General features: G+C 36.3%; 1 protein-coding gene across 1 annotated transcript; it reads left to right on the top strand.

Moving 5' to 3' along the window:
* Nucleotides 1-7,889: 7,889 nt before the first annotated feature.
* On the top strand, nt 7,890-8,636 carry LOC149251804 (uncharacterized). Its single transcript, XM_089453995.1, has 2 exons — nt 7,890-8,050; nt 8,390-8,636. Exons 1-2 carry the CDS (start codon nt 7,890-7,892, stop codon nt 8,634-8,636), a joined length of 408 nt encoding a protein of 135 aa, XP_089310121.1.
* Nucleotides 8,637-22,160: the final 13,524 nt, after the last annotated feature.

Here is a 22,160-nt window from a genome sequence, read left to right as displayed (position 1 = left end):
ATCTTCCTTGATAGAAGAACTAGGAATTCGCAGCGAGAAGATGTAGAATACCTTCGATTTGGATTCAAGGGAATGCATCCCAGCAAGGCCAGATCGCTGAAGAAAGAGAAAGTGAGGGAACAGTTCCCTCACTTGCCAATTGACTAATGAAAATCTTTTGGCAGTCCAAAATCTCCTCAACGGGGAGGATTGATCCAAGTGGATCTTCAGATACAATGGCATTGAAATCAAAGTGATTGGAAGGAAGTCAACTCAGAATCAGAGCAGAGATCTCGTCTTCCTGATTCCAATGGCGCAAACGGTACTTCAATCCGAGTCCGGATGATGAAGTTATAACACAAAGAAGGATTCTTTAAGCCTTAAGAAAATGAGGTTTATCCTTTGAAAATGGGTCTTAAGCATTTAAGGCCAAATCGCAATCGGAGGTCACATAGAAGTGGACTTAAGCTTTGAGTAGTGGAACCCCCGATCACTAATCTTCGATCAGATCGGATCGGTGAATCGAAGGCAACTGGATCGGATGTCTTACACATATGTATATCGGTAGTGGTAGGTTGCGATCGACGATTAATCGGATCAATGATCATTATCAAAGCGATATATGAGGGAACTCTGATGCGATCAGCCGACTCCGATATCGGTGATCGACAATTGGCAATTGGTCGTTCTCGATAACCAGAACAGGGACAGCCCCAATAGGCCAATTTGCGACCCTAGGTTGGACCTGCTATGGAAAATACGATCGATTTTATGATTTTTGAAGTCCGGGTATATGTGTTTTGGGCAGATTTTTAGTGTTTTTTTGGGATTTTTGAAGTCTTATCACTTCAACGGTGGAAGGCCACTTAAAGAAGCGGTTGCTCCTATCGATCATTCCACGCTACTAACCTCCATAATGAAACAGACAAACTCTGATTTGAATGGGATTCTATCCAAAGAACCCATTATAAAACATAGTTGATGGAAAGAGCATAGGAGGAGGCATTTATGGTTGTAGCACGCTATTTTGCAGGAGGCCGAGAACACATATTGATCTGTTTTAGACAGTCTACATGACTCTAGCCCCTTTCATTTCTGCGGGACGCTTTGGTGCTATTTACCTCTCCATCTCAGGCATCCATTGCACAGGTCATCTTGCAGATTGGAGGAATAAGCCTCTTTGTGGACAGTTTGATGAATGTAATTCTGTTCTTTCATGCCATTTAATAAGAAAGGCCTCCCCATTGTTGAGGTAGGCCTGGAGATGTAGTCCGAATTGGACGAACTCCGTTATCAAGCCTTGGTGTCTTCTTTTGTGCCTTTTATGTGTTTACTTCTTCTTATGTGCACATTTTTGTGCTAAGCTGCAATTTTACATGTGATTCTTTTCTATACATCTATAAGCAAAAACATCTTGCATCAATCTATGTCCAACTAGCATTATTAGGTTAAAACAATTTTAAGGGTTTCTACACACCATAAAAACTAAGAACCTTATACTTCTATTTTATTTAAGCACACAAGAAAATAAATTTGATCAATAAATATTGTTTGTTTAATGGATTTTTCTTTTCTCATTTTTCTTTGGAGGGAAAATTAGAAAAATATATATTTCAGTTAATTTCCTATATGCTTTGATATTTTGTATAACTTAAGTATGACAAGTAGGAATCAAACAAAAAAGGATAATACACCTTGATTTATTTAGTTGTTTATTTTCTTTGCATCAAAGACGTTTATTTAGTTTAATTCAAAATTCTTCTTTTTAAACCAGAATGAGATATTATATTTATAAGAATTTTCATTGTGGACATAGAAATTACAACAAAAGAGGGGTTATTCCAGCTATCTGACCCACCCATGCAACTCCTTGGAATGCCCAGTGGATCAAAAAGTTTGGTTTCATTTATATCTAAACCATTATGCCTATATGCATAAATACGCCAAAATAATTACAAATTTAGCAAAATTTACAACACATACTAACTAACATAAGGTGGTATTACATCTATGCGTGACTTACACAAATTGATACAAAAACCGAGCATGATCAATAATGATGAAAATACACTCCTAGTAAATTGAAAAAGGTTGGAAATTTCTGGGAGTTGGAGTTTCTTTCTTTGTGGTATTTCTCACCTCTTGTCAAAGAAGGGGATGGAACTGAGTTTTTCTTTAACACTTCTAAAAAGGATGGAGAGGAGGAATCTTTATCATCTTCAATGTTTTTTGTAAGTGCAATGGAACCTTCCTTCTTTTTCTCCTTTTTTGTAGGCATGGATTCTTTTTCTTCCCCTGATTCCTTGTCATGGGTTTGTTTAGAGGTCATATAAAAGGCCTCTTACAATGAACTTTGAGAGCCTAACTCGTTATCCTTCTCTGCACGTGAACTTCTAAGATCATTATTAGTGTTGTGGCCTACTTCCTTATGTGGTTTTTCATGGATTACCTTTTCACCTTTTTATTTTTCATCTGCAAATCCATAAATTAAACATCCTTGATGTTTCCTAGTGTTTCTAAAGGAATGAAATACCTCTTCCTCTTCTGATGCAACCTCTTCCTTTGTCACTAATTTTTTTTTTAGATGGAACATCTTTGAGGGATGCATGTCATTTCAACCCTTATAACTCATGCATTGGGAGTTTAATAACTAGATCTCCTTATTGAGTGGATCGGGGATTTTATCCTTCTTCGTTTTCTTGATTGAGGGCCCCAAATTTGTTCCCTACCAAACCTTTGTTCTTGCTAGAGGATAATTCTTCAACTTTGACAACTTATTTCTTTGGAGTGGGAGGGCCTTTAGGTCTCAATACATTTCATTCATGTGTCCTTGTGGCTATATTTTGTTGGGGGGCACCCTTTCATCTTTTTTATTGTTTCCATTGTTCTCCTTATTATTTTTTTTCATTTTTCCCCTTTGGGAATCTTAAGGAAAATTTCCCATCTTCATGACATTTCTTACAATAAATGGTAGTTGATCATAATCCACTTCTTAATAATGAGTCCAATTATCTAGCTGGAGATTTATGTCCAATATGAGTCCCTTATCAAGATCCACTTCTACATAAATCCTCACACAAGGTTGCATACCTTCTTGGGTTTTTCCCAATTGATATAACAACCTATAACATTTTCAATGTTCCTAAATGTGTCTGTGTTCTAATAATGAAGGGGAAAATATGGTAATTTAACCCAAATAGGAACAATATATAATAACATCATTTTATAAGTTAATATTTGGACTCCATTGATTTAGATACAAACTCCATCATTTTCTTGGTTTTTCTTAAACACCAAGTGGAAACTCGACCCTTGTTAATATTATCCATATTTTCCATATAAAAAAATTATTCTAGTATAGTTTAGGATTTCAAATTCACACCTTTCCCATTATACATCTAATTTTTCTCCTTTAGTTTCTTAAGCCTCCTAGTAGGTACTAGGTATTCCTCCTAGTGTTTCCCCTCACAGGTTCAATGCATTTATTCAAGGATATATTATTTGAATCCATTTACATGTTTGAAAATGAATTGGGAATTTCTATTAAACCTTTTCCTTACCAAGGAAATGTTACTTCTCTTTTTCTCTTTAACATTTCTCTATTAAAGGAAACATTTATTTATTTTTCAACCTTTCTATTTTGAGGAGAAAGATCCCTTACTATTTTAATTTTTCTTTTCGAACTATATTTTAAGGAACTATTTTTATCTTTCATTTCCTTATTTACTGTCGGATATTATTTTTCACCAACTAAACCTTCTCCCAACCTATATTTCAAATTTGTGACTACCTTATGATTTATATATTAACCATGGGCACCACCTATGCAAGTGCTCCTGATGCAAGAGCATCTAGCTCACCATGACCAGGTGAAGTCTCTGCCAGGTCAAAGAAAGTTGAATTTACTTTTATTTAGTCTTTCTATTGGTTGACAGGAAAGTAGATAGGACTTTTATTATTTTATTTTATGTTAGTTAAGGGTAGTTGAACAATTATAGTCATGTGTTGATATGTTGTTAACAAACTGTGATTATCCTTTTATTTTAAAGGGAAAAGACAAATGTAGTTGAAGAGGAAATCTTGTCATAATATAAACGAATGTCTAATAACAAGTAACTGTAAGAGTCGGTAACTGAAAAAAAAGCAACTGTACAGTTTCATTAACTGGAACAGGGAACCTATAAATGTAACAGGACAAACCAAAGAAGGGGTTCAGTCCAATACCTCTCGCACTCAGTTAAGAAATAATAACAGAGAAAATTGAAGTTCTATCCAATTTTTATACCTATTGTGTTTCATTATGTTTTTCAATTTATGACCAAATTGAATACACCACTAACCATTCATAAATTTTTGTAAACAAATAATTCCTCACGTTACTGAAGGTAGACAACCAGTGCATGCAGCGGAGACCAAAGAACAGATTTAAATTCAAGGGTTTGAAAATTCATTAAAGTAGATCACCGGAGAAACTATGATTTCATACGAGCCAACCATCGACAGACCGAGCAATAGTTTCCAATTACAATTCAAGTGACAGCCATATCACGTACCAATAGAATTACAAGGTCCATATAAAAAAATCTCACGAATTACTTAAAGTAAATAGAGGCACTCAATAGCAGTTCAAACCACAAAATTTTGAGAAGACAAACAACGTATATAACTAAGTAATTCCAATCTAGTCTTATCACATTTATGCTGGAAACATTACTTTCAAAATATTGCAAAATTCAGTGAAATAATATTACACAACAGAACTGTAAGGCCGAAGCTGTGCATGCTCAAACCCTGAGCCATGAACCCTAAGTGAGGGTTTTCAAACAAAGCATTCGAATCTAGTATAAGTGCCTAAACCCTAGACGTTAAACCCTAAGTGAGGGTTTGAAAAGGAACAACCATTACAACCGGAAATGACAGTCAACATACATTGTGAGACCGGGGTCCAAATAGAACAGAGCATTGCTCACAGAGAGCGTTGACAAACCCATTTGACTCGAAAAGAGACAGATTTCAGAAGACCAGAACGAAGGGCTGACATAAGTTATAGGAGGCAGAGCCTACCATTCAAAGCTGTGATGGAAAACCCCATGTCCGCCAACAACAAACCCTTGATATCTGCATAACCAAGAATTTACAGGTGTTAGTGGATGCAAGGCAAACAAAGTGGAAGACTATAACTAGGAAGCAATAGAACTGAAACGTTGAGACTGCCAACGTTACATGAGAGTTGCTGTGAGGATGAAGACACGCGTTCCACCAACAACGTCGCTAGACTGGAGAACAAGGTGCATTCAGGTCAGAGCCTGTAAGAGAAAACTTAACTGTTGAAATAGAGACAGATAGATTACCTTTGCATCAAGCCTGAGACCGGAGGAAGCCATCAAGCCAAACCTGGAGACAAGCAGACAATGAGTTGCCAACCAGAATAGAAAACCTCAGCGCATGAGCTAACAAACTGTGACCTGTAGAACCACGACAAAAAGAAACCAGAACGCACAGGAGTCTTACCCAGGCAGCCACGAAGACCTTGCAGAACATTGAGGAGCAAACCCTCGATGGACAACAACAAACGACCGAGAATACCAACGAACGAAAGGAACAGGCAAAGAGTTGAGCGGGAAGCGCAGACAACAAGGCAAGTACATTGCATTATTTCTGAATTGAATGCCATATCTACCAAAGCCCAAAATATCCGATTGCATTGCATATACGTGTCATCACTATCAAATAATTTAATCAATCATACAAACATTGCAAAGTCATTCCCGCATGACAATTAAACATTATAACATCATTTTCCTATGGTAGTTTGGGTAAAGCGTTGGGCTGGTCCCATCAAAGTGGTATCAGAGCAGGAAAAATTGATTGAAGATATGGAAGTAGGAAGGCGGGGTCATGGTAGAGGCGCTCGAAGGTTGGCAGAGGAAGGATTGAGAGAGGAGATTCAAATTCTTGCTGCCCGTTTGGAGGTAGTGGAGGCAGGGAGAAGACGAGACCCGAAGATGGGTGATGAAAGCGAGGAGGAACCTGAAGCAGCAGCAGATGGACCAGAAGGTGAGAGTCCAGAAGTGAGATTGTTGAGATCTGTTCTAGTAGCAAGCAGTAAACCAAAACCAGAACTCCCAACCTATGATGGTAGTCTGTCTATTGAGGTCTTATTGGATTGGATCAGTGAGATGGATAAGTATTTTGAGTGCGAGGAAATCAGCGAAGACCGCAGAGTTAGGTTCGCTGCAACTAAATTGAAGGGACACGCAGCCCTGTGGTGGGATAGTGTCCAGAATGAGAGGAAAAGGTTGAATAAGCTGCCGATCAAAACCTGGTCAAGGATGGTGGCCAAGTTAAAGGGCAGATTTCTGCCAAAGGACTACCAGATTGCATTGCACAGACAGGTGCAGAATCTGAGACAGAAAGGACTGACGGTAAGGGAATACACGGAGGAGTTCTATCGAGTGAATTTGCGAGCCGGATATACAGAGGATACTGTGGAAAGAACAACCAGGTATGTTAATGGATTAAGGTTAGATATTTTGGATGAAATCAGTATTTTGTCTTCGAACAACACTGAGGAAGCGTATCAGAGTGCGATGAAGGCCGAAGAGAAAATTACTAGAAGGAAAAATGCTCAGAGAGGACGAGGAGCCAGTAGGGGGAAAGGCCAGTCATATGGTAGAGGGTGGACTGCAAGTAATAATGAGGAAGGTAGCAGTTCTAGAGCTTCTGGATCAACGAACAGAGGAGATAATGCAAGAGGCGGTAGGTCATCCCAGCGGGGCAGAGGTAACGGCTGAGGAAGAGGGGCTGGTTACCAATGTTATTGGTGTCATAAATGGGGACATAGATCATTTGAATGTCCGGAAGCAGAACAAGCTGGACAGCGGGGTGCATATGTGGCATAGCCTGAAGAAGCGGCAACACCTCCCCAAGAAGCAAAAAATGCTCCAGAGATAGGGGAAGCTTTAGTGCTGCACAAGGTGTTGTTAAAACCAGTCAAGGAGATCACCGACCAGACACAACGGAAGGCTTTATTCAGAACAGTTTGTAAGTCATGAGGTAAGTGCTGTAAAGTGATTATTGACAGCGGTAGTACTGAAAATTTAGTGTCCACAGAGATGGTAGAAAAGCTAGAGTTGAAGCGTTTGAAACATCCAAACCCTTACAGAGTTTCATGGCTGCAAAAAGGCCATCAGTTGCTGGTAGATGAACAGTGCGAGGTGGAGTTTCAAATAGGCAAATACAAGGATAAAGTTGTTTGTGACATCATGCCAATGGATGTATGTCACATACTACTGGGTAGGCCTTGGCAGTACGACCGGAAAGTGGTACACGATGGATTGACGAACTGTTATAAATTTGTTAAGGATGGAATCAAGCATACGCTTGTACCCCTCAAGGAAGAAGGGGCAGCAGAGACAAGTGAACCAAGAGCATTGTTGATCAGTGGAAAACAGTTTTTAAAATAGGTGGAGGACAGTGAGATAGGTTACGCAGTTGTAAAGAAAGCAAGGACAATATTGTTGCATATGGAGGTATCGGATTTACCTTTGGAAATCCAGGAGATGTTGCAGGAGTTTACAGATATAGTGGTAGATGACTTGCCAAACAAATTACCCCCCAAACGGAGCATAAGCCATCATATTGACTTCATACCCGGAGCCAGTTTGCTGAACAAAGCGGCATACTGAATGAGCCCCAAAGACAATGAAGAAATCAGGAAGCAGGTGCAAGAGCTATTGGACAAGGGATTGATAAGGGAAAGCTTAAGCCCTTGTGCTATTCCAACGGTTCTCGCCCCCAAGAAGGGAGGAGAGTGGCGAATGTGCACCGACTCAAGGGCCATCAATAAAATCACCATCTAGTACAGGTTTCTGCTACCACAGATGGATGGCATGATGGATTGTTTAAGCATGGTAGTGTATTTCTCTAAAATAGATTTGAAGAGTGGTTACCATCAGATTCAGATACAAGAGGGGGACGAATGGAAGGCAGCCTTTAAGACGAATGAGGGGCTGTATGAATGGCTGGTCATGCGATTTGGGTTGAGCAATGCGCCCAGTACGGTCATGAGGTTAATGAATGAGATGTTGAAGGAGTACATTGGGAAGTTTGTGATAGTATATTTGGATGACATACTTATTTTTAGCGAGACAAGGGAAGAACACCTTCAACATGTGCGTAAGGTGCTGGAGAAATTATAGCAGAACAAACTACTAATAAACTTGAAGAAATGTACTCTTCTGTAGAAGGAATTGATTTATTTGGGGTTTGTAATAGCAGAGAATGAACTGAAGATGGATTCGGAGAAGGTGGCAGCGATAGTGAATTGGCCATCTCCGAAAAATTTATTTGAGGTACGTAGCTTTCACGGATTAGCGAGTTTTTACAGAAAATTTATAAAGAATTTCAGCAAAATTTGTGCACCAATGTTGGACACCATTAAAAAGGCCAGCCAGCCTTTTCGATGGACAGATGCAACGGAGAAAAGTTTCCAGTTGTTAAAGAAGAAGATTACTGAGAGGTCGATCCTGAGATTACCATATTTCAAGAAGTTATTTCAGGTTCGTTGTGATGCCAGCGGGATAGCAATTGGAGCTATACTCAGTCAGGAGGATAAGCCTGTAGCATTTTTCAGCGAAAAGCTGAATGAAAGTTGACAGAAATATTCATCGTATGATAAGGAGTTCTATGTTATTATACAAGCATTAAAACACTGGAGGCATTATCTGTTGGGAAACAAATTTGTGTTGTTTTCAGATAATTCTGCACTACAGTACGTAATTCAATAGCACAAGCTGAACCACAAACACGCCAAATGGGTGGAGTATTTTGTTATGAAACTAGCTCACAAAAAGATAGAAAAGAGAGATCCACGCCTTAGAATTCAGCCTCTTCGAGGGGGCAACCTCCTTTACATTACATAAATGAACAATTCTTCGATGATACAAATGACAAAACCTCCTTTCTATATATAGGAGTCTAAGGAGTCACAATATAATCCATTCGACCTAACAATAATAATATAAAGCCACAAAAATAACAATAGAGGGATTCTATGGGGCACAGAAATAACAATATGGGGGTAATAGGGGCACAACAATATAAATAAGGGGTATAACTACAATAGTAATGGGGTAATCACTAGTATTATAGGGACCCAACATGCCCCTCTCCTTCAAAAAAGTGTTGTCCTCAACGCTTGAGTAGTTCTGGATACTTCTGCATAAAATTCTCATCCTCCCATGTGGAATCTTCAGTGGATAAGTTCTTCCACTTGATAAGATACTCTGAAATTGATCGATTTCGTAGCTGTTGAGTTCTTGTTTCTGTGACTGCTTCCGGTTCCAATATAATTTTTCCTTCCTCGTCAAGTTCTGGCAATATTGTTTGAACTGGGAGCTTGTCGCCTATAACCTTCTTTAAACATGAAACATGGAAAATTGGGTGCAATCGAGAAGCTGCAGGAAGCTCCAATTTGTATGCCATAGTACCAATCTTTTGCAACACCTTGTACAGACCATTATACTTTGGTGATAATTTATTATCCTTCTTAGCTTGCTTTAGGGACATTTGCTTATATGGTTGCAGCCGTAGGAATACCCAATCACCTACATCAAAACTTCTTTCACTACGATGTTGATCTGCCTGTTGTTTCATTCTATTTTGTGCCAACACGAGGTTATCCTTTAAGAGTTGGAGGACTTGTTGTTGATGTTCGATGTGATGTTCCACTGCCTGAACCTTAGAATTTTCTCTTAAATATGATGTGATGGATGGTGGTTGATACCCATAAAGTGCCATAAATGGGGTCATTTTTGTTGCTGTATGGAAGGAAGTGTTATACCACCATTCAGCCAGAGGCAACCATTTGACCCATTGTGTCTGTTTATCAGATACAAAGCAATGAAGATATCCTTCCAAACATTTGTTTACTATCTCAGTTTGCCCATCAGATTGAGGATGATAATATGAGCTGTGAGCTAACTGAGTACCAAGACAAGAAAATATTTTTGTCCAAAAATTTCCCGTGAAATGGGATCTCTATCACTTACAATAATCTTTGGGTTTCCATGTAGCTTTTGAACTGTTTCCATAAATGTAGTAGAAACTGTACTGGCTTTAAATGGATGTGATAATGCACAAAAGTGTGCATACTTCTGAAACGTCACAGAAAAAAAGTTATAGCGAAAATGCCACGATGACCTGTTTGGAGCAGCGAAACCCTAGAATCCAAAGCTCTGATACCAAATGTTATGAAACTAGCTCACAAAAAGATAGAAAAGAGAGATCCACACCTTAGAATTCAGCCTCTTCGAGGGGGAAACCTCCTTTACATTACATAAATGAACAATTCTTCGATGATACAAATGAAAAAACCTCCTTTCTATATATAGGAGTCTAAGGAGTCACAATATAATCCAGCCGACCTAACAATAATAATATAAAGCCACAAAAATAACAATAGAGGGATTCTATGGGGCACAGAAATAACAATATGGGGGTAATATGGGCACAACAATATAAATAAGGGGTATAACTACAATAGTAATGGGGTAATCACTAGTATTATAGGGACCCAACATATTTACAGAGTTTCAATTTTGTATTGAAGCATATTAGGGGGCAAGCAAATAAAGTAGCGGATGCGCTAAGTAGGAAAGCTCTACTTCTGCAAGAAAGCACTGTGCAAGTGCTGGGTTTTGAGCACTTACGAGATTTATACCAGACTGATACAAACTTTAAGGAGGCCTATGAGGCATGCCAGAATCCCATAGTGAGAAATAACAGCCCTTGGTTGGATTACAATCTGTAGGAGAAGTTGTTGTTTAAGGGAGGATAGTTGTGCATACCTAACTGCTCGATGAGGGAGAATATTATTTGAGAGAGGCATAGTGGAGGTTTGGTTGGACATTTCAGTGTGGACAAGACACTCGAGCAGCTCAGACATTTCTACTTTTGGCCAAAGATGCAGAGGGATGTGCAGCGATTCGTAGCCAGATGCAGAGTGTGCCAGTTAGCAAAGGGTCACAGTCAGAACACGGGACTGTATACACCGTTACCTGTTCCAGGCAGACCATGGGACTCAGTCAGCTTGGACTTCATCTTAGGTCTACCTAAGACACAGCGAGGGTACGACTCGGTAATGGTAGTAGTGGACAGGTTCTCAAAAATGGCGCATTTCATCCCTTGCAGGAAAACCAGTGATGCCACCCATGTGGCCCACTTGTTTTTCGATGAGATTGTCAGGTTACATGGGTTGCCTAAGTCCATTCTGTCAGACAGGGATGTGAAGTTCACGGGACACTTTTGGCATACCCTGTGGAAGAAAATGGATACACAACTGAGTTACAGTTCTGCTTATCATCCGCAAACGGACGGACAAACAGAAGTTGTAAACAGGAGTTTAGGGAATCTGCTACGAAGTCTAGTGGGAGAGAATTTGCGGATGTGGGATCGAGTACTGGTGCAGGCAGAATTCACTTACAACGATTCACCTAACCGCAAAACAGGCTTGAGCCCTTTTCAAATCCTGTATGGCATGCATCCTCGCAGAGTGCATGAACTGCAAGATCTTGGACTGCAAGAAAGGCGAAGCGTAGATGGAGAAGATTTCGCTAACACGATGAGGGATTTGCATGAACAGGTAAAACTCAAATTACAGGACAACAGCCTTAAGTACAAATAGCAAGCAGATTTGAAGAGAAGGGAAGTACAGTTTAATGTAGGAGATGAAGTCCTCACGCATTTGCGCAAGGAACATTTCCCTAAAGGTATGTATAATAAATTGAAGTACAAGAAGATAGGACCCTGCAAAGTCCTTCAAAAAATTTCAGCAAATGCCTGTGAGATCCAATTGCCACCCAGGATAGGCATTTCGCCTATCTTTAATGTAGCAGACCTGTTTCCCTACACAACTGGCCTAGAGGAGAAGGAAGAAGAAGGAATCACGCGACCCACACGGAACACACCGAATGAAGGAGAAGCTTTGAAGAGACAGATGCCTTACGTTCAACCTCCCGAGATCAAGAGCATCGTCGACACTCAGGTGGTTAAACAAACTCGGCGGAAGGAATATCTACAATACTTGGTCAAGTGGAAGAATCGTCTTATTGAGGACAGTTCATGGCTTGACGTCAGGCAGATTGAATAGACAGGTTCTTCAGTTGAGAAGCTCATGGACCGGAGCCATGATTTCTTTTTGCCTCGGGAGCCTGATGCAGGAGCATCTAGCTCACCATGACTGGGTGAAGTCTTTGCCAGGTCAAAGAAAGTTGAATTTACTTTTATTTAGTCTTTCTATTAGTTGACAGGAAAGTAGATAAGACTTTTATTATTTTATTTTATGTTAGTTAAGGGTAGTTGAACAGTTATAGTCATGTGTTGATATGTTGTTAACAAACTGTGATTATCCTTTTATTTTAAAGGGAAAAGACAAATGTAGTTGAAGAGGAAATCTTGTCATAATATAAACGAATGTCTAATAACAAGTAACTTTAAGAGTCGGTAACTGAAAAAGAAGAAGAAACTGTACAGTTTCATTAACTGGAATAGGGAACCTATAAATGTAACAGGACAAACCAAAGAAGGGGTTTAGTCCAATACCTCTCGCACTCAGTTAAGAAATAACAACAGAGAAAATTGAAGTTCTGTCCAATCTGTATACCTATTGTGTTTCATTATGTTTTTCGATTTATGACCAAATTGAATACACCGCTAACCATTCATAAATTCTTGTAAACAAATAATTCCTCACGTTCCTGAAGGTAGAGAACCAGTGCATGCAGCGAAGACCAAAGAACAGATTTAAATTCAAGGGTTTGAAAATTCATTAAAGCAGATCACGGGAGAAGCCAGGATTTCATACGGGCCAACCATCGACAGACCGAGCAATAGTTTCCAATTACAATTCAAGTGACAGCCATATCACGTACCAACAGAATTACAAGGTTCATATAAAAAAATCTCACGAATTACTTAAAGCAAACAGAGGCACTCAATAGCAGTTCAAACCACAAAATTCTGAGAAGACAAACAACGTATATAACCAGGTAATTCCAATCCAGTCTTATCACATTTATGCCGGAAACATTACTTTCAAAATATTGCAAAGTTCAGTGAAATAATATTACACAACAGAACTGTAAGGCCGAAGCCGTGCACGCTCAAACCCTGAGCCATGAACCCTAGGTGAGGGTTTTCAAACAAAGCATTCGAATCCAGTATAAGTGCCTAAACCCTGGACGTTAAACCCTAAGTGAGGGTTTGAAAAGGAACCGCCATTACAACCGGAAATGACAGTCGACATACATTGTAAGACCGGGGTCCAAATACAACAGAGCATCGCTCACAGAGAACGTTGACAAACCCATTTGACTCGAAAAGAGACAGAGTTCAGAAGACCAGAATGAAGGGCTGACATAAGTTAGAGGAGGCAGAGCCTACCATGCAAAGCCGTGATGGAAAACCCCAAATCCGCCAATAGCAAACCCTCGATATCTGCATAACCAAGAATTTACAGGTGTTAGTGGATGCAAGGCAAACGAAGTGGAAGACTAGAACCAGGAAGCAACAGAACTGAAATGTTGAGACTACCAATGTTACCTGAGAGTTGCTGTGAGGACGAAGATAGGCATTCCACCAACAACGTTGCTAGACTGGAGAACAAGGCGCATTCAGGTCAGAGCCTGTAAGAGAAAACTTAACTGTTGAAACAGAGACAGATAGATTACCTTTGCATCAAGCCTGAGACTGGAGGAAGCCATCGAGCCAAACCTAGAGACAAGCAGACAACGAGTTGCCAACCAGAATAGAAAACCTCAGCGCATGAGCTAACAAATTGTGACCTGTAGAACCATGGCAAAAATAAACTAGAACGCACAGGAGTCTTACCCAGGGATCCACGAAGACCTTGCAGAACGTTGAGGAGCAAAACCTCGACGGACAACAACAAATGACCGAGGATACCATCGAACGAAAGGAACAGGCAAAGAGTTGAGCGGGAAGCGCATACAACAAGGCAAATACATTGCATTATTTCTGAATTGATTGCCATATCTACCAAAGCCCAAAATATCCAATTGCATTGCATATACGTGTCATCACTATCAAATAATTCAATCAATCATACAAACTTTGGAAAGTCATTCCCGCGTGACAATTAAACATTATAACATCATTTTCCTACGATAGTTTGGGTAAAGCGTTGGGCTGGTCCCATCAGCTCCTATGTTTTCTTAAAACATGGGTCAATACACATTGGCGTATTAAAATCCCAACATATTCTACTTGGTCATAGGTCCTTCACTTAGTGAACTTATAATATATCATGAGAATCCATGTGATATTAAAGAGTACCCCAAATTTCAATAAATATTGATAGTTTCTTCCCACAATCTATTTGTTGAAGCCCACTCCTGATACATATTTCCAATTAAAAACATCCCTATTTTTACTATATATCTATAATTTTTACTAGATACCTTTTTTTATAAACCATAATACTTATAAACCCCCCCATTATGTATATCCTACCCTAACACCTACAATATGTCGAATTTATTTTTCATAACTAAAATCCCCCCTTTACAAATGAATGTGATAAGATAGAGGTCAATGAGGTGAAGCCCCCATGTATTTGGCATGGATCTGTCATGTTTGTCTTGAGTACCCTTAAGGACTCATCTTTTCCATGGGTCCCCAATCCCAACCTCCATCTCAATCCACCTTTAAGCTATATTTAGTGAGGATTCATAACCACATGAAAGTGAAACTAAAGGATGCTTCCTCCTCCCAAAATGTTGGTCCTATCCTAAACATTGTCTCCAACAAAATCATCTCCTTGAGGATTGCATCCCTTTGAAAATCATACCAAAAAATTGTATCTCTCTTTTCCTATTTTTACTCTTCAATACACATGACCTCTCGTCATTTAATCTATCTTAACCTAAATAGTTGTATCCTCTTCTCCTAAAATAAAAAATTATGGGGATGATATGAAGTGTGTTGAATATAGAAGCATTAATATTTTTTTATATATTTTAGTGCCATTTTTCTAATTAATTTTTCTTATTTTTTGTCTACTTTGAGGCCAACAAACTTACGTTAGACATATATCCTCTTATCATTTTCCTTTTTTATTCTTTTTGGATGTTTATTCTTTCATCACCCCAAGCTCCTCCATACTTAGATGAGGAGGCATTGTTGGATATTAGAGCAGGAAGGATCCCAAGGCCATGTATTTCATGATTTTAATGCTTAGGTACTTTGTAAGCTAGAATCTAGTATATTTATAATCCACTCACATTGAATTCAAGGTTTGTTATATATTCAACATTTATTTTGTGGAGTGAGTTTCATCTAGTTAATGTATTGGTGGGCATGTTCCATATTCATATTTATATATACTTATATGTCCCTTTCACCTTGCATGGGTTGTTTTAGGATTATATTTTTGTTACTCTTTATTTCTTTCATTTTTTGTTTGACACCTCTTCTTCCTTACATATTATTGTTACTTTCCACAGTTTGTTCTTAATTTCCTAATGAATTTTTAAAGCTAAATCATTCAATCATTTAAAAATCTCATTAAATCTATCCATTTAGATTTATTTGTGAGTTATTAAATAATAAGGGAACACCATCCTTCAAAAAATGAAGGATACATTTACTAACCTTCACTTCTATGTGGTCATTGGCCCTCCTATTAAATATTGCATTTGTATTCCACAAGTAGGGGCTTCCATAATGAATTTATACACATATAATTGTACTAAATCACACTTGATATCCTCAATAAAAGAATATAAAATTTAAAACATGAACCTGTATTTCTTTCAAACAACTAAACCGACATTCTTGTTTACCCATCCTAGTGGGAAAGGATCAATGTGATCCCAAGAGGAAAAACCCAAAAACTATACCTTTGCCTAAAAAAGGAGGATTTCCTGATTTCTTGTATTGAAGATAACATTGAACATTATATTCTTGATCTACATCTTCACATGGAACAATTGTTTTATTTTTCTACCTAAGCTTTAGGCTGCAACTTTACCATGTGAGGAAATTTTTCATCTTCTTCATCATCTCCATTGAATTGTTCTTCGTAATTATCCATATCAAGTAGGAATTTACTCACTTGCTTGGAGATTTATCCACATGAGGATTCCATAACTTCTTTTCATTCAAGTATGTTTTTACCATAGTGCTTTGTAGATAATCGCTGACTTGTTCCCTTATTTCTTTGTTTTTTTATTCTTAGTAACATTAAAATCCTTTTAGGAGCCTCTCACTTACATACACCTTAATATCCAAAAGAGTTGTTGGATGCACTTTCCATTGAGGTACGCTTTGTTCCTTTTGCTTCCATATACTTACCTTTGGCATTTGCATAGTCGAGAATGTTGATTTCAAATAAGGCTAACTCCTTTTGAATGTTTTCACGCAAACTTATGGCATATTTTACCATTATTAATTCCTCATCCTCTATGATATGTAACATGATATAAAGTTGATGGAACTCTATCATTTACTCTTCTATCATGTTCCCCTATTTTCCCAAAGAAATATCCACTTAATTTGCGTATATCATTCAACTTTTTAATAGTGATGAGAATTTTATATTACAGTAAAAATTTTGTTCTTGGGTTGCAACCTATACATCAAGAGACTACAATGTGCTTTAAAACAAGGATAAATGAGGCTAAGGTCTCTTCTAAATTGTCATCTATTATGCCCTTCACAATGGCAGAGGTTTCCTCAATTTCAGTAGAAAAACTTTCACCTATAGCACATAACACTCTTAGGGGACAAACAACTGAACAAACCTTCTTTACTGTAAACACTTCATTAATCTTACCCTACTTAATATGCTAGGGATAAAATATTATGCAATCAATATAACCATTCACAATTGAAGGAGGATACACTTGGAGATATGCATCTAAAATTATCAAAGTTTCCCCATAATTAAAGCCTAATTTTAATGTTGTAATTCTGAGACAGCCCTTGGCCACTTTGGCCTTACACAAATGAATTTTATAATTCAAAGGATTTGGATAAGGATTTCAACTATTACCAACTATAACAATTCAATGTGATCCCACATTGTGTTTCCTTTACAAACTATAATTTCTTCCTTTTGCAACCAACAATTGTGTAGGATCAAGTGCCCAAAGGAGGTAGTAGTTTCTCTAAAGAGGTTTTCCTAGGTGCTACTCCAAGTGCTACTAAGAAAAATTACATAATGATGTATTTCTCCCAAATTAAAACAAATATCTCTAAGACGGGACCAATCACCCATAAATTTAGAGCTAAATAGAATATGCCTCATTGGAGGTGAATTACTAATTTTTCTAAGGTTGAGTCTTGTCACAACTTGGGCTACCACCATAAATGGTGGTTGAGCTCTCTTACTGCTTACCTTATGGGTGAAAAGCATCTCTTGCATGTGCATTTAATGCCCCATTCTATGTTGGGTATGTGTTGTATTATTTGCATGGCTATCCCCATGCATGATACGTATGCATTGGCTGCAACAGGGGGCTATAAGGGCGTGGCAGATCCCTTGCGTGGGTTTCAGGGCAACACCTCAAAAACTATTTGGGTGGTTTTTTGTGTATGTTTTCGATGGTTTACAACAATAGCTTTTCATTGTTAGCAGTTTTTGAGTGCATGCTGGTTTTTCCCATGGTTTTGTAGATCCGGTTAAAGGAACTATTGCTATATTCTAATCTTGGGTTAATGGATTGAGGTTTTGAATGTTATGATATATATATATATATATATATATATATATATATATATATATATATATATATATATATATATATATATATATATTGATATTGTAACATTATAAAGGAAAATAATGAAAAGTGAAATTGGTTTTCTCGATTTTGGGTTTGAGGAGAAAAATCTTTGTGTATATTTTATGTGATAAATCCATTGTATCTTTTCCATTAGTTTTTAGAATTTTTCTACACGTATTATCTATATAGGGTTAAAACCTGCATGCTCTTCTTCGTACAACCACTTAACTCTTCCCACCACTTTGTACTCACGATGGATGAAGGCACTCCTTATATGATTGAGGAGTGCATGCATATTTTGAGGATGGGAGGGCATGCATAGCATGGACCTACCCTACCACCTTTTAATATATTTTATTGTATATCTACTCATGAATCCTATGGATGGAGTTTAAACTTGAATGCCCATTCTGAACTCGAAAACCCTCTTGCAACTTCTATCCCTCATTGGCTAACCTATCCACTTCATTATTGTGCCTTCTCAAGATTTGAAAGAAACAAGCCAAGGAGGAGGATTGCATTATGGCCTCTGCTCTTTCAATTATGTCCCTTAGTTCATCATATTTTGGCAATGTTGTTTTGACCATGTTTTGAATGATCATTTGTGAATGCCCAATTACCACTAGATCATCAATCCTATATGTTTTAGCCAACAATACTCCTTGAAGGATTCCATATGCCTCTTCATGATTATTGGCCATGTGTCCCAAGCCCCAAGAATATTTTATTACCTTTTTTTTCATCAAGGTTGAGAATGACCCCTCAGTGCATGCCACCCTTAATTTCATATCTCATTTATAACAAACTCATAGAACTTCTTTCATAATATGAATTTAAGCTCATTATATTTGTGATTAGAATTTAGTTCATTTTTTGACATTGTCCTTGGCATGAACTTTCCTAGCACAACGATACATCTCTTAACATTTTTAATTAAGAACCTAAAAAATAATATAAGTCTAAAAATGTTTGGCTCAAGTGAAGTACACCTATGTTTATGTAGCCAATTTTTCTACCTCTAGGCATTAAGTGATCCATCAAACAACTTAATTTATATCTTTGTCTCCATTCTAAGAGGATTTTGTATACCAAGCAATGATTAACATGGGATTACACTTTTGGTAGTGGTGCTTGTCAAATTCACCATATCTAAAGTGACTATAAAATTTAGCAACATTGGACCAATTATGCCAATAGTTATAATACTAAAGATATTTCCAAATTACCAAACATTGTTCACTTGCATTTGGTAGAAATAGAAAAAAACATGCCTAATGAGTTAAATAGAAACAACAAACTCATCATATTATTTATTTGTTGAGATTTTATTATTGTTACATATCTTGTTAAAAAGACAATAACTTATACTCTACACTCATCAAACTACCACACACTCATCAAACTACCACAGAGAAACCCAAACTCTTCCTCTTCAATAATTATTTGATCTTCTTCTCTTAACATAACTTTTTCTTTTTCAGTCAAAAGATAATGAATGGCATATAATACCACCCACAAATGCTCTCCACATATTTAGTATTAGCTTCTAGTATTCACCATCAAAATGCCTCCATATAAATATTAGTGGAAAGAACCACTTGCTACCAAATTGATTGACTGTTAGTTGTTCTATCTTGTATATGCTCACTTTATACCAGATAAGTAATCTACCAGCTAGTGCTAAAGATTCCTATAGTGGAGTAAAGTTTGCAAACTAAGGAAAATTTGCACAATTCTCCTTTTGGTGCAATGGCATTAGAAGTGGAAATTAACGAATGAAATCTCCAATTTATTTATTATTTGTTATATATTATAGTGAACACAAGAGTCACATGAAATATGCAAAGATAATTTATAACCGGAGAAATTATATTGGGAATAAGAATTTATTGATCAACGTCAATTATAGAAAAGCTAAGCAAAGATAGAAAGGTGACAATCCTAACTAAGATGTTGCACATCTGACTCTATTAAGAGTGCAAGCACTCCAGGTTTGAAGAAATCCGTGAAATCCTCCGTTAAGAAACGAGTGAAAAGAATGAAGTGAGAAGATCTAAAATGAAGTTGTATATACTATGGATTTTTGCAACTAGAGTATGGGGGTTGATGTTTTGCTTATTGTTGGATATACCAACCTAAATTAAAATTAATTTTTTAGTCCATATCAATGTCAATGGTGAAGATGTTATTATTATTGTATTTTTATGGGTTTTTTTGACAAATTGATTATCAATATTTAACAAGCCATTAGCTATTGTTAGATTTTAAATTGTTTAAATCTAAGGGTCATGCATATACAACTTGAAAGCATTAATAAGTTTATGGATTAAGAAATAAGTGTTGCCTACAAAATTGGGCTAGACATGCTAATGCAAATTTTGAAGTTGTTTAAATTTTTAGTGAGTCCATGTCAACATTAATGGCCAGAAATGTTATTAATAACTCTTGAGTTATAATGAGAAGGTTGAGTTGAAAGATAGATCTATACTCCCTACATGATATAACCTCTATCTAAGAGTAAACCTTACACACAATAAAATGATCTACAAATTTAATGCACTGTTATATTAGAAATTTTAGAGATCCAACAAAATAGTTAAACATTAAATATCTCCCTCATGTCAAGTAGCATAGTTAAAATTTTGACATACTTTAAAATAACATTCATTTCATAACACCTTTGCTTACATGCTCTCTCAAATCTAGAGATGGGGATGGAGCTCAGCAGGATGACAATTTCTTTTCAGGAGCAAAATATTGATCTTTATTTTTCTATTACATTTCTACTAAAAAAAATTCTAAAATTTTATAGAAATGATGAAAAACATGGATATATGTGTTTGCTTCTTTTAATTTTTTTAAAGCATTTAATTAAAAATATTTCTACATTAGTTTTTTTTTTCTTATATTATAATTATTATTTTTTTAATACTTTTAAATTTTATTAGCATGTAAATTTTTTTGTTAATAATTTTATTAATTATTATGAATATTTTAATTTATTAATCTTTTGTTAAATTTGATATGATGAGCTACACTTGCTAGCTTTAAAACTAGATAATAAAAAATTGTGATGTGAATAATCCAAAAATGTCTAAATATATTTAAAAATAGTTATTCAAAATTATTAAAATTACAACACCAGTCCTAAAATCTTTCCTAATGAAAAATATTTCCAAGGGTGGGTCCAAACCGAAATGGTGACTTGGATGCAATTTGATGATCAAAGACTTAAAACCCTTACAGTAATTCAAGAGATAATTTGAAAATTGTTACAAAAGCAAGGAAATGATATCATCCTCATGTAAAATGCTAACCATTAGAGCACTGTTGAAATGCTTGCGACTTTATTATCGCAGCAAGAGGATATAATTATCCAATACATCTATTCATGAAGATAAAACCATATGCGAGATCCAATTCATCTTTCTGTTGTAACAATATGAACAGTTTATTGGAACATTAAGATAGAAAGTCATTCAACACAGGTGCCCATAATTACAACCTTAAAGAAAGAAAGCCACAGGTGTAATGTGCCTCAAAATTCGAGTGAAGTTCAATAAGAGAGCATGAATTGTGAAGAAATTTTACTCAAAATCAATCTAAACATTCACTTGTTAAAACCATATGACAGTGCTTGAGTGGCAAGTAAAAGATCTAACAAGTTCATCTATGCATGAATAGAATTAAAGCTGTCATACAAGATCAAATTTCATACTATGAAAGTGAACCAATTTAAACTTCATTGATTGCAAATGTATTCAGTAAGGTTTTATGCCATAAAAAGAGCATTGATGTACTATCTGGTATTTTTATATTGTCTTAATATAATACAATTATGTTTTTTCGTTCTGAAAAAAATAATTGATCTGTTCTAGTTGGGATTTTGTGAGATTTGAATGTTTTGCTGTTTGATTTGTGTTTTTTTTATGGTATAAATTGGTAAATTTATTGGTTTAGGAAAAAATTGATGGATTATAAAAAAAATTAACATTTATAAATAAATAATTTATGTTTTAAAGTTTTTTTTTTTTTTATATTTATTAATGAGTTAGTTGGAAATTTCGTTAAAAATTATTGAAAATAACAAACTTAAGATGTTATTTGCATAAACATTAAATAGTTTGGAGTTTTCATTCTTAATTTTTTAAATAATAAGGTTATATAAAATGGATAGATGTTTGAGAGAAATAAAACAACTCATAAATTTTATTATAAATTTAAAAATATATAGCATCACAAAAATGATATATAAAATATTTTAAGGAAAAAATATAATTAAACATAAATCAAAATTTGGAGTATAAAATTACTTGAATTTTAATTAATATATGAAAGAAATAATTATTAAATGCATTAATTTATGATAATATA

The sequence above is a fragment of the Pinus tabuliformis genome, chromosome 7 (genome assembly GCF_031772625.1).
Source record: "Pinus tabuliformis cultivar Carrire ecotype Pingquan chromosome 7, CPIR1, whole genome shotgun sequence".
Classification (NCBI taxonomy): Eukaryota; Viridiplantae; Streptophyta; class Pinopsida; order Pinales; family Pinaceae; genus Pinus; species Pinus tabuliformis.
The sequence above is the reverse complement of the archived record's forward strand: the minus strand, read 5'-3'. Positions and strand labels throughout refer to the sequence as shown.